The sequence below is a fragment of the Amblyraja radiata genome, chromosome 20, assembly GCF_010909765.2.
Source record: "Amblyraja radiata isolate CabotCenter1 chromosome 20, sAmbRad1.1.pri, whole genome shotgun sequence".
In the NCBI taxonomy this organism is placed as follows: Eukaryota; Metazoa; Chordata; class Chondrichthyes; order Rajiformes; family Rajidae; genus Amblyraja; species Amblyraja radiata.
Window position 1 is genome coordinate 10175730 of NC_045975.1, and position 13700 is coordinate 10189429.

Genomic DNA, 13700 nt, shown 5'->3' on the forward strand with positions numbered 1-13700 from the left:
TGGCAGTTCTTGGGCATTGACTGGAGTGGCTAAGTAAACAGGGCCGTGGCTCGTTCATCACTATCTAGGGAAGTTCTTCAGTGCCATCTGAATACAATTTTTTATTGGATCCTCTGTGCCACTTTTCATCAGGAGATTGCTGATGTTATTCTGGGCTGGTCATTTTTGGTTTCACTTCTTTAGTAGTTTAAAGATATTGTAAGGATACTTTAACACCTATGTGGATTGGACCTTCATCACAGTTTTTGGCAGATTGCATAAAACATAATACGAGGTTGGGGTGCACTAAACCCATTGATGTGATGATATGACCACACTACTCTCATTTAAATTGTACTATCTTTGAAGAATCCAAGACATTCCTTTGTGAAGAGATAGGTAAAAGAACAGCATATCTTGTTTTATTTTTCATTAGACACTTCAGAGAGAATTCTTCCTCTTCTTGAGTATGGTGTGCACAGCCTAAAGTTGTAAGACAACCTGTTCTGTTTGATCTTCTGTTTGTGCACGCCAGGTTGATTGCATTCGTCGAAACAGGGTGAACCACGTGAAGATTGCAATCTCCCACCCCAAGAGAGAATGAGTCAACAGAAGGATGACCTTATTTCTGTTGATAAACCCCCAATCTATCAAGTTGATGGCAATTCTTGAGCATACAAATCAGTGTTGCAGAACTCCTAGGATTGTTTTTGTTGAGTGCCCAATGTAATCCCCAGGGCTTCTACTGAATGGGCACTGAACCTATCTTCGATGAAAGTTTTATTGGATGGGACTGAAGCCAAGTCGCAGAGCTTGGGAGAGATGGGTCATTGAAAAGAACCTTGGGGTTGGGGGTTGAGTTAGTAAGAAGTTGTATGACCCGTGGAAAAAAGTGTGTGTAACTGTTGGAAAGATTAGGGCAGTGTTGGGTGGGGGGGCGGGGGGGGGGAGAGGTGCTAAGGATTTGGAGGCATCAGGGAATTTGTGGATCTGAGCTAATGGAGTGGAAGAGAATATTCAGAGATTAGAGGGTTATAGGGGCCTTGACATTGGTAGACTCGGGGATATCAAAAGATTGGGGTAGATGTTGGATGCTGAGGAGGAAGGGAAAGTCATTTTTAATTGCATAATGGAATTGAATTTCTTGACTTATTATGCAAAAATCTTGCATTAAGAGTGTGTTTCACATTTCCGATTTCTTCTTCCTGCAGTATGTCACAGAGTGAAAAGTAACTTTAAAAATAAAAAAAGAAAGTTTGACATTTACTAATGATTTATTCTGACCTTGGGATCGATATTACAATTACATTATTAATTCATCATTGGTTAGCTTCTGAAGTTTATAAGAAGCAATATGGCTCAGTTCATGTTTTCAGATTACTCCCAAGATACTGAATCATAGATTTACAACGAGACCATTATGTCTTTGCTGGTTTTCTAAAAAAAAAAAGTTATTTTTTAGCATTCTCCCCCTAGCTTTTATCAGTGGTCTTAAGGAAACTGCTCAGCTCAACAAATTCATTTAGAGTATCGCAACAATTTTGGGAACAGTAATATTGCCCTGATTCCTTTCGGTACTGTGTTCAACCTTGGCTATACTTCAAGGCTGAGACTATTTTTCTCTATTGAACCCTATCCCTTATATTTTCTTTTCCATGTCACAAAACCCTACCTCAACTCACTGATTCTCTATGTTGGGCTAGCTCAGTTCACAAACTCAATTGTTCAGTGATAAACAGCGATGAGTATTTGGCTTGTTGGAGTCATAGAGTTATATAATGCTGACCAAGGTGTCCCATCTAGACTCAGTTTAGTTTATTGTCATGTCTACCGAGGTACAGTGAAAAACTATTGTTGCATGCTATCCAGTCAGCAGTAAGACAATACATGATTACTAGTCCCATTTGCCTGTGTTTGGCCCATACTCCTCAAAATCTCTCCTATCCGTTCAATTCACTACATTTTGCTTCAGTTCCATACATCAATTGCTTCAGATAATATCTGACGGAATGATAGAGAGGTAGATTGTCATTTGAGGGATGTATAACTGCAGAATCCAATAAGGGTTAACCACTCGGTCTAAAGTAGGTGATAGTAGACTCAAGAGATACCACAAACATTCTAAAGGGGAAAGGTTTTACAGATAAATTTGATCTTCAAATTAATGACATTTTTACAAATATATTCAAACTAAGATATGGGGGCAATTCTTGTTCCAATGGTTGCATTTATTTTCCTTCCTTGCTTCAAAGTGTTAATACTTAATCATATCAGAAGAAATTATCTTTTAAATATCACTGGCAGTAACAAAATGCCTGCTGATACAATTATGCTCTTCATGACTATGTCAACAGGATTTGATTCCCCTTTTACGTATTTAACAAATAATTCAGTGTTTTTTCTCCCTCCTTCTTTAAAAATAAACGTATAATTAGTCTGACCTGCCATAGAGTGTGATGCTGTTTGCTCCAATTGTTTGTTGCATTATCAATCTCCAGCAGTTTGCCATCTGACCTGCTGTTTGGTATCCACTGTGTTACAAACAGCATTGCATGGTGGATCTTTCTTCATAGATACTGTCAAATATAGGTTAGGCCGTGATACTCTTCAGCTTGTAGTTATGAGGGATGCCACCATCTGTAGGATGGGTTAGCACCTTTTCGATTTCTACGCCTGCACATAGCAACACAGATGTATGGAACGCAGTGGAGCTAAAACGCCCGTGCCACTGATCTTCCATTTTACCACTGAACGCAACAATAACATGCTGAGCTGAGAAGCTGAATATTCTTTATATCTGGCCCCTCATTACACTAATTTTGGCTCCATTCATTTAAATGATGTTGCTTTATCTGGGTATAACAGATAAGCAATGGTAAATGACTTGGATGTTTGCTTTGATTCAATCTAATGTTTTTGCTCACATGCTTTCTATATAAACACTACTTTTAATTCCGAAATATTTTAATCAGTTTCAATTGTTTTAGCACATTTTTTATTATTAAGGGCATTTAGAAAGAGCCGGACATGCCTTTAAGAGCTGATACAATTATGCCTTTAATACTAGAAGAACACAAAGTGCTGGAGTAATTCAATGGGTCAGGCAGCATCTCTGGAGAACACGAATAGGTGATGTATCAGGTCCGACCCAAAATGTCACCTATCCATGTTTTCCAGAGATGCTGACTGACCTGCTGAGTTATTCCGCACCTTAGGTCCTTTTGTGTAAACCAGCAATGGCAATTCATTGTTTCTACATGGCTACATGCACAGCGGCTCAGAGGAAAGCGCTCCAGAGGGCCATTGACAACGCCCAGAGGATTGTCGGATGCCCTCTCCTTACCTTGGAGGACTTACACAGTTCCCGCTGCATCAAAAAATCCCAGAGTATTATAAAGGACATTTCCCACCCCGGACACTCCCTGTTTGAACTGTTACCGTCAGGCAGACGGTACAGATCTACAAGGACAAGGACAAACAGACTTAAAAACAGTTTTTACCCCACTGCTATAAAGGCACTAAATGTAGCCGCCAAGGAACGTAGGGGCGATACATACATACATGAAATCGACAGAAGGATGTAGGGCTGGGTGTTTATGCGTGCTATTTTTATGATATTTATTTTAGTTGTTTATCTTTTTAAATATTTTACTTTGTATGTATCGTTAGCTTTTAGAAATGTTTGAATGGTGCACTGACTGGCTGACATTTTACAATTTTGTTGTACATGGTTCATGTTACAATGACAATAAAGAAACTATTCTATTCTATTCTATTCTTTAATACCGCAAGCTAATAAATGTATTCTGGAGGCATGGCCTCAGGATTCACCATCTCAGGCCTAATCACCACGTGCTTCATTGGAAGGCACAGCAGCCATATCTCCAGTGTAACTGGACCAGTGCTCCCATAAAATGTTAGTGTTGGAGATTGCATTGGGGATGAGAGTGAGTTGGGGGTTTGGTTGAACAAGGTGCAGCCCATTATTTTGAATGGAATTTAAGAAAGAACGATAGCCAAGCGGAGATTCAGATGCTGTGTTTACTCATGCAGGGTGAGGTAGGGAGTACTAACATAGGGTGGCACAGTGGTAGAGTTGCTGTCTTACAGTGCAAGAGACCCGGGTTTGAACCTGACTACAGGTGCTGTTTATGGAGTTTGCACGTTCTCCCTGTGACCACGTGGGTTTTCTCCGGGTGCTCCAGTTTCCTCTCACATTCCAAAGATGTGCAGATTTGTAGGTTAATAAGCTTCTGTAAATTATCCCTAGCATGTAGGATAGAATTAGTGCATGGGCGGTCGCTGGTCAGCGTGGACTCGGTGGGCCGAAGGGCCTGTTTCCAAGCAATATCTCTAAACTAAACTAAACTAGTAAAAATAGGATGAATATTACAACAATGTATTATAACAACTGTCAGGTTAATTTTTTCTTTTATGCTTTGCAAATAGAAAGACACCCAACTAGTCATATATCCTTCGATCACTGTGGAAAACAGGAATGAGAATACTACTTCTATTACAGTGGAAGAAAAGAAATCCAAGACTTCAATGGGAGTGTCAAAATGGTTTTCATCCCACATTTGGGTTATCGCAAAGGTAATGAACTAATCAAATACTTGATATCAGATTAATTAGGTCCAAGTTGAAAAAAGATTGACATAAGTCACAATATTAGCAAACATTTCTTCAGGCGACGGGAAGGTTGGAAACAGAACATGATTCAGTTGAAGATTGTCATGAAAAAGAAATGTTAAGAATACATAGTTCACTGATTGTGATCTATCAAATAATTATTTCTGATTTGGGAGTGTTGTGTGAGGTTCTGGTTGCCCCATTACAGGAAAGATATGAAGACTTTGGAGAGGGTGTAGAAGAGCTTTAGAATGCTCCCTAGATTATAGTTTAGCTGTAAGCAGTGGTTGGACATACTTGGATTGGTTTCTCAGGAGCATTAGAGGATGATGGTAGAAGTGGTAATTATGAGAGGCAGTCAGAGGAAAGGACAGTCAGAACCTTCTTTCTAGGGTGGAAATATCAAAGACTAGATGGCATCGTTTTAAGGTGAAAGGGATAAAGTTTAGACGAGATGTGTGCGCCAAGCTTTTTACACAGAGAACGATGGGTGACTGGATTACATGGCCAGGGGTGGTAGTGAAGAACAAATACAATTTAGCATTTAAGATGCTTTTGGATAGGCACATTGATATGCAGGAAACATTGGGATGTGGATCACATGCATGCAAGGAGATTAACTTGGCATGATATTCGGCACGGACGTATTGGGCTGGAAGGACGATTCTTCTGCTGTACTGTTCTAATTTTCTATGTTCTGTGAATTGTTGGTGTGTCGTAAAAGAATTGGGATGGACAATGGACGCGTGAGAGAGAATAGGATACAGAAAATAAGTGGAGATTGATTGGATTGTCTTGAGAACTGGTATAAACTTGATGGGCTGAATGACTATGTCCTTTATAAAATATAGAGTAAATACCACATAATAGAAATATTTATTTCAGAAAAGATCGAATTTGGAGTATGATGTGATGAGTTTGATTGATCGATTGAAAGATAGGGCTGAGAAACAGGCCTTTGGCGTACCTAGTCCCCGCCAACTTGGTCACACTAGTCATATGTCATCCCATTATAGTATCTATTCCCTGCACACAAGGGGCAATTTAAAGAGGCCAATTAATTTTCAAATCCGCATATCTACTGGATATGTGAGGAGACCAGAGGAAACTCATGCAGTCTCAGAGAGAATGTGAAAACTCCACACGGACAAGACCCCCAAGATCAGGGTGGAACTGAGGTTGCATCACTGTACCATCCTTTTGTTTGTTTAATTCAGCTGATAACCAAGGCCAAGACTGCAACTGCCCCAATAAACAGTAAACTCCAAATGCTTACGGCATCATATTTCACCAGAGGTCATAGTGATTAAAAGATGTGGAAAAATGAAAAGATTCTCATTTAAAGAATGAAACCTAGGAATTCCATTGTGTTGTAATGTGTGTGCTGGAGGGTTGCAACAACAATGAAGCTGCAACTATTGGGGGCTGAAGGGTGGAGGCACTTTTGGTAAGGTCGGAAATGAAAGGTAAAGAAATAAACATAAGACTTATCTTAATGGGGTCCCAGTTGGATAACTGGGTTGCAGTAGAACAGGTTAAATTTACATTGTTGAACAAAATGACCTAGAAATGGTAATTATTGTGTTTTACTCCATGAAATATATATATGATCACTCTTAGCCTCATTTAATCCCTCATCAATGCTTTAAAAGTATTGTGTCAGGAGTAATGAAATTTTGATGAGCATCAGATGGAAAAATCATGTCAAACATAGCATCATGCCTAGTTGAATTTATACAGAGATACAAATTGGTCTGGAAATAGTAATTGTTGTGTTTTACTACATGATATGTGCAATGGTTCAGTGGTGCGTTATTGTCAATGTGCAAGCACACAGTGAAATTCTGTTTTTGCAAACCGTAAAGTATTTCCATACTGTATGTAAGCACAATCCTCAATTAGCAAAGTGTACAGAAATAGTCCACTGAGACTGCATGCAAGAGGCACCAGGTTTTGGTGCCATTTGAAAGTGTGTGTGTCTTCATTATTAAACACTGAAGTACACAGCACCGTATGATCTACTTTCTAGTTACTTATATTAGTTTAGGTGGAAGAATCATTTGAAGCCATTGCTGACATATGTCGTAGATTAGTTATTGGGATACAGATTCAGAGACAGTTTATTCCCTGCTGTTATCAGGCAACTGAACCATCCTATCAACAACTAAAGAGTGGTCCTGAGCTCTCTTTAGTTAGAGATTAGATTAGAGATTCTCGGGACTTTACTGGACTCTATCTTGCATTAAACATTATTCTCTTTATCGTGTATCTGTACACTGTGGACATCTCGATTGTAATCATGTACAATCTTCCCCAGACTGATTAGCATGCAACAAAAAGCTTTTCACTGTACCTCGGTACCAGGCACGGAAATCGCTATCAAAACATGGGGGGAACACAATATCTTGGCGGTTGCGCGCGCGCATGCGTACACACACACACACACGCATGCACGCACACGCACACACGCAAAGTTTCGGCCGTGAGCCCTGTGGATGGTAACATTGGAAGCTGACCTGGTTGGTGACTGACTCCGAACTCCAGCGACAGCAGCTTCGTCCGCCCCGAATCATTGGGGTTGAATCGGCCTGTTCGCGAGGGCTTGAATCGGCCCGTTCGCGGGGTCTTTCATCGGCCGGCGGGGGCTTCAACATCGGGAACCTCGATCGCCTCGATGCTGTAGTTTGATTTTAAGCCACGCCGGGCGCTGAAAGGCCCTGCGAATGGGCCGATTCAGCCCTTAGAAAGCGTCTGATAAAGTCCGGGTTGCAAAACATGGGGGGGATTGTCCCCCACCTCAAAGCATGGGTGGGACGTGTGTCCCCCCCCCAGGATTTCTGCCCATGCACGATACACATGACAATAAACTAAACTAAACAAAGTATGGGTGCTATATTTTTCCAGAGTCAAGCGTGTTTAATTGTCAGATATACTGGATTGGAACAATGAAACTCTTACTTGCTGCAGCTTTATTTTGTAACATGTAACATTTTGTAACATGTAACATTTTGTAAGAGTATTAAGAAAGTAAATCTTGAGTAGCTGAAATAGGATCAGATGGGAAAGCACTTTGTGTTTTAATTTGAGACACAAGGAACTGCAGATGCTGGAATTTTGAGCAAAATACAAAGTACTGGAGGAACTCACATATGTGGAGGAAATCTGTGTGGGAATGGACAGACCATGTTTCGGGACAGGACTGAAGAAGAGTCCCAATCAGAAACGTCACCTGTTCATTTCTTCCACAGATGCTGCTTGACCCACTGAATTCCCCTGTGCTGTGCGTTGTGTTTTTGTGTTTTACTTCGGCAATTTGCCCTCTGACTTCTAGGGACAGACACATGTTGCATCACTATACCGAAGGTCACTGGCTACAAAGGGGACACAAGATCTCTTTAATGGAATTTGGTGTTTCATTGTTGTGAATAGCCATGCTCTCACTTATTCAAATGTAATAACCACACCAAAACATTTTCTTCTTTTGTCTCATGTGCTTCTTCCCTTTTACGGAATGGATACCAAGGCTGGAATGATCTTGTGTCGTGCTCACCCTCAACTTTGCCTCGCTGTTAGTGACCAACAAATCATCTTGAAGAATGACGACTGTCTGAATTTGAAGGGATACACATTAGTTGTGCAGAAAAGGTACAGAACTTTTACATCGAATTGTTTTTAAACTTGTGATAGACACGCATTCAGTATAATTTAAATAGAACGTACAATAGAACATAGAATAGCACGGATAGACACAAAATGCTGGAGTAAGTCAGCGGAACAGGCAGCATCTCTGGATGGAAGGAATGGGTGATGTTTCGGGTGAAGAAGGGCCTCGACCTGAAATGTCACCCATTCCTTCTATCCAGAGATGTTGCCTGTTCTACTGAGTTACTCCAGCATTTTTGTGTCTATCTTTGGTTTAAATCAGCATCAGCAGTCCCTTCCTCCAATAGCTCAGCACAGGAACAGGCCCTTTGGCTCACAATGTCCTTGCCGAACATGATGTCAAGAGAAACTACTTTCATCTGTCTGCACGTGATCCATATCCCTCCATACCCTGCATAGTCAAGTTCCACCTATCTAAAAGCCTTATATCAGCCACCACCATCCTCCCTAGCAACGTGTTTCAAGCACCCACCAAACTTTTGATATTCTTTTTTTTTACACATTTACAGGTTTTTACTTTTCCTTACTATCTTATTCTGGTATTCTGTATTCCCTTTGTTGGTCCCTTTTTGAAATTATGAAACCTTCCAAAACCTCAGGCCTTTTTTTAACAACATTATAAGCCTTTCACTTTGATGTAATACAACCTTTAATTTTTCTTGTTAGCCACAGTTGGTTCACTCTTCCTGTGGAGCTTTTGCGTCTTCAAGGTACAATTCTTAGTTTAATTCACTTGGAAGAAGGTCGGATCAGGGAAAGTTTAACTTGGGGGGAAAGATTGAACAGGCTAATGTTATTTTTTCTGGAATAGAGGAGGCTGGTGGGTTACTTAAATGAGGTGTAAAATTATTAGTGCATGGATGGATTCAATAGGAAGAACTTAAAGACTATAACAAACAGAGGCAAGAACATGTCAATCAGCCCCACAAGCCATTTTTGCAACTCAGCAAGAAAATGGCTTATCCAAAAAAGGACACAAAGTGCTAAAGTATCACATTGGATCAGGCAGCATCTATGGAGAACATTGATAGGTGATGTTTCAGGTATGACCTGAAATGGCACCTATCCATGTTTTCCAGAGATGCTGACTGACCTGCTGAGTTACTCCAGCACTTTGTGTCCTTTTGTGTAAACCAGCTTCTCTGAAGGGTCCCGACCGGAAATGGCACCTGATTCTGAAGAAAGGTCCTGAAACGTTACATATCCATGCTCAACAGGGATGCTGCTTGACGCGCAGAGTTACTCCAGCACTTTGTGTCTTTTTGTTTTGCAAACCAGCATCTGTAGTTCCTTATTTTCCTCAAGGCTTATCCAATCAATTTTCTTGTGCTCTCCCATCCACAAAACCCATTCCAGAGGTTTGGGGGAAGGAAATCAGGATGCATAGATTTAAAGCAGTTAGCAGAGGGATTAAAGCTGGATAGTGAAAATATGTTTTCACTCAGATGGTGGTCATGGTTTGGAACTCACTGCCTGAGCAGGTAACAGAAGTTTTAATCTAGAAGGTGGATTATTGCTGGATCATTTTGTTTGGACATGCAAGCACGTTGGGTTAAATAGTTTCCTTGTGTGTCCTAAATTTTACAGGATTCTATGATTAAAAAGGCTGAACTAATGTCATCACTACGAATATCATCCCTGTTCAATGGGCTCATTCTTGCTTTTTCCCTCAACTATTGGACCAAATATACTGGTTATCTGGTTATTCCGTTTATTTTAATTATGGAATGAGGTCAATGGTTCTTTATTATCATATGTACAGTGAAATACTTTTTGTTTGCATACAGTTGAAACAGATACAATAACAAACACTTGAACAGATACATGTATATGAAAGGTTTAGAAGGGTGTAGACCAAATGCAGACAAACAGGATAGGCTTAGATAGGGCATCTTGATCGGCAAGGACCGTAGGGCCTGTTTCCATGCTGTATGACACCATGACTAAATCTAGTGCAGACTCATTTATCTGACCTTCATTAAGGAGGTAAGAAAACACAAGTTATTTTTTAACGTTAATTTATATTGCATTTTCAGTTTTATTTTTTATCAATCTTGAAACAGTGAATTGACCCTCATCGCATTAACTATTTAGAAATTCATTTTTGGTGATTTGTGGTAATAAAAATAGAATATGCTTGAATAATTCAGCAGGCCAGGTAGTAACTATGGTGAAAAAATCTGAGTTTACATTTTAGGTCAATTGTGTAGGAAGGAACTGCAGATGCTGGTTTAAACCAAAGATAGACACAAAAAGCTGGAGTAACTCAGCGGGACAGGCAGCATCTCTGGAGAGAAGGAATGGGTGACGTTTCGGGTCGAGACCCTTTAGGTCAATTACTTAGTATATTGGACATATTTCAGATTTCTAGAATCTTGCTGGAAATCTTGCTTTTTTGATACACATTGAATTTTAATTGAATTAAATTGAACAATTTTGATACAAATTGAATTGACAAGTTTGATGTCAGATTGAACCACGCCTCTTTTGAAATGAATGTAATAAAGTCATAGAGACATACAGCGTGGAAACAGGCCCTTTGGCCCAACTTTCCCATGTTGACCAACATATCCCATCTGCACTAGTCCCACCTGCCTGTTTTTCGCCCATATCCCTCTAAACCTACCCTATCTATGTACCTGCTAAATGTTTCTTAAACATTGCGATAGCACCGGCCCCAATTACCTCCTCCGGCAGCTCATTCTATACTATTAATATTAATATTCTTAACATTGTGGTCATCCTTCCTAGGCACCATTTTGTAACTGGATTATTAATTAGCTCTTTCCTGTTACACGATACTATATTTAAAATATTCTCTTCCCTAGGCAGACCCCCTCAGCATAGTGATTTAGAAATCAGTCCCATATGTGTTTCAAAAATTAATTGTTAATATTATTAATACCAATTTAATATGTCTAATCTATATCTAGATAATTCCCATGATTATTACAGTAATCTGATTACATGTATCTATAACTTTCTTATTTATGCTGTGACCATATTCCCATAACATCATTGGGTTAACATCCACTTACACCAAACACACAGGTCGTATGCTTTGAAGCTTTTATTAACCTTTGAGTGCTGTATTTCCTCATTTGTAAACATCTGTTTTCTTAGCAATCTTCTCTGGCTATAAGAGTTCACATAAAGAAAGGCAGCAAGAACTGTTTTACAATTACACCTTAGGCTGAATATTATTTTAAATATATATAATCTGGAAATGAATGAGCATATTTTAACTAGTATATGCGACAGAATGTACAAGCCACTTTGTTCTTATTTGCCAAAAGCCTGCTGCTACTCTACTGTTAATACAGCTCTTGGATAGCTCTGGAGTCCAACTTAGCATAAGTGCCATGGAGATTTTCTTTCCCTCCCTCTCCATTATTATGTTTGTTGTGAAGATTGCATAATGCAGTTTCAGTCCAGTAGGTTTAGATTCATAATGTGGAAATTGATTTTGACAATGTCACAAAAATGTTCTTAACATATAACACTTTAATGGAGATGTTGTTAGCTCATTCATTTTTAAATATGTTCAAATAAATCAGGTAATAACTCTTAAAATTGTAGCTTAAAATACTAAAAGGAATCTGGTGTGATTGAAGAGTGTTTGAATGAAATCACTGCCACAGGATTTTCTACTGTGTAGTTGGCCGTGATTTATTTTCTCGTTTATTCTTGAGCTGTGGTGACGTTGATAAAAAGCCACACATTTAACCAATCCTTAATTGGCCTGAGAAGCCATGATTAGTGGCCAGCCTTCTTCTCCATGTGCCGTTCCAGTCAATGGCTTGTTGCTCTATATCATCAATTTCATAGTGGGTAGCACCTAGACTAAACTGGTTTGGGCTGCCTAGTTCCTTTCTATATCAGACATTGAGGAATGTGTTGGCTTTGTACAAGAGTCGGACAGCTGTTGTGATATTTTCCAACAGCAAATTCTGAGATTTATTGGGAAAAGGAAAACATTAAAGAGAGGAAACCAATAGACAATTGGAATATTCCAAATGATTTATTCCAAAAGATTTTGTTCTTTGTACCTTATCTAGTTTCCCACTCCCCTGACTCTCAGTCTGAAGAAGGGTCTCAAACTGAAATGTCACCTATTCCTTTTCTCCAGAGATGCTGCCTGACCCACTGAGTTACTCCATCATTTTGTGTCTATAATTGGAATATCCAGTTCCATTAAGGTTAATAGAATTGTATATCAGGATTTTACTGAAGTACCTGCTCTGTTACTGCCCAAGATACATTTTTGCCCTTCTATTTCATAAATAGCTATTATATTTTTACTCCTAACATTTTGTTTGCTAGCACTCCCATGGCCAGATGAACACCATTACATAGCAGATTCTCATCCCTGCGTTCTCTTTCTTTTCTCCCCACAGAATGAAGCAGAGTCCGCAACAACAGTGGACGTTTAATCCAGCTGGTAACATTAACTCAATGGTTGGTGTTTTGTTTGTTGCATTGAAGTAAATCATTGAATGATCTGACCACCATAGTAGATCTTGCTTCCAAATTTTCTCACAGGGCAAGCTTGCTGCCTTCATCAAATAGTGTTGAGCTGCCAGCATCGCTCTTGCCAAAGTGCTGGTGAGATCATGATTCTAACAGAAATAAAAGCCCAAAACTTGCTGGCTGCTCTTCATGGTAAAAGATGAAGTGAAGCAAAGAATGTTCTATTATACACTGAATAAAAGTCGATCTCTTGTTAAAATGTGCCCCATTGGTAGCCCTGTTGCCTTGTACAGTTAGCTCAAATTCTGCAGCAAGATTTAAACATGTTAACCTGGCTGATTACTTCAGTGCAATACTTTGGATTGCTCCATTGCTGGAGATGACATTGAGATTTTAAATCAATGCTTTGTTTACTCTTGAAACTGGAAGATGACGATCCCATAACACTAATCAGAGATTAGGGGAGTTTTCATGGTTGTTTGACTAGCATTTACCTACCAATCAAGATCACAAAAACAATATAATTGACTGTTTATGGAGCATGGTACAAATAGCTTGCTGTCTCAGTGCTATCGGCTCAATTGGAAATTAAACATTTAGAGTCAGAGAGTCATACAATGTGGAAACAGACCCTTCGGCTCAACTTATCCAGGACAACCAACATGCCCCATCTACACCACTAGTGTCACCTGCCTGCGTTTGGTCCATATCCCTTTAAACCTATTTTATCCAAGGAGTTTCTGAAATTGTGCAAGGTTAAAAAGACACCAGTTATTTCATCCTAAAAGCAAATTCTGCAGCCAAGGTTTGCTTAAAAAAAAATTTAAAATCCAGTCTTGTGCAAGTATATTCATTTCTATGTTGTGCCACGCATTAATTCCACAAATGTGATACATTTCCGCTGCTCCTTTCAGCTTATTTTGTTTGCACCCCTACAGGCCTATCCTGAAATGGTC

At 39.5% G+C, this 13700-nt stretch overlaps 1 protein-coding gene across 1 annotated transcript in view; it reads left to right on the forward strand.

Annotated features, from left to right (window-relative positions):
- Positions 1–12762, forward strand: part of LOC116984387 (doublecortin domain-containing protein 1-like) — a 156812-nt gene extending 144050 nt beyond the window's left edge. The window contains exons 16-18 of the mRNA XM_033038544.1: positions 4429–4575; positions 8135–8256; positions 12672–12762. Of these exons, the coding sequence (XP_032894435.1) occupies positions 4429–4575; positions 8135–8256; positions 12672–12762 (360 nt within the window). The remainder of the gene's footprint in view (positions 1–4428; positions 4576–8134; positions 8257–12671) is intronic.
- Positions 12763–13700: the final 938 nt, after the last annotated feature.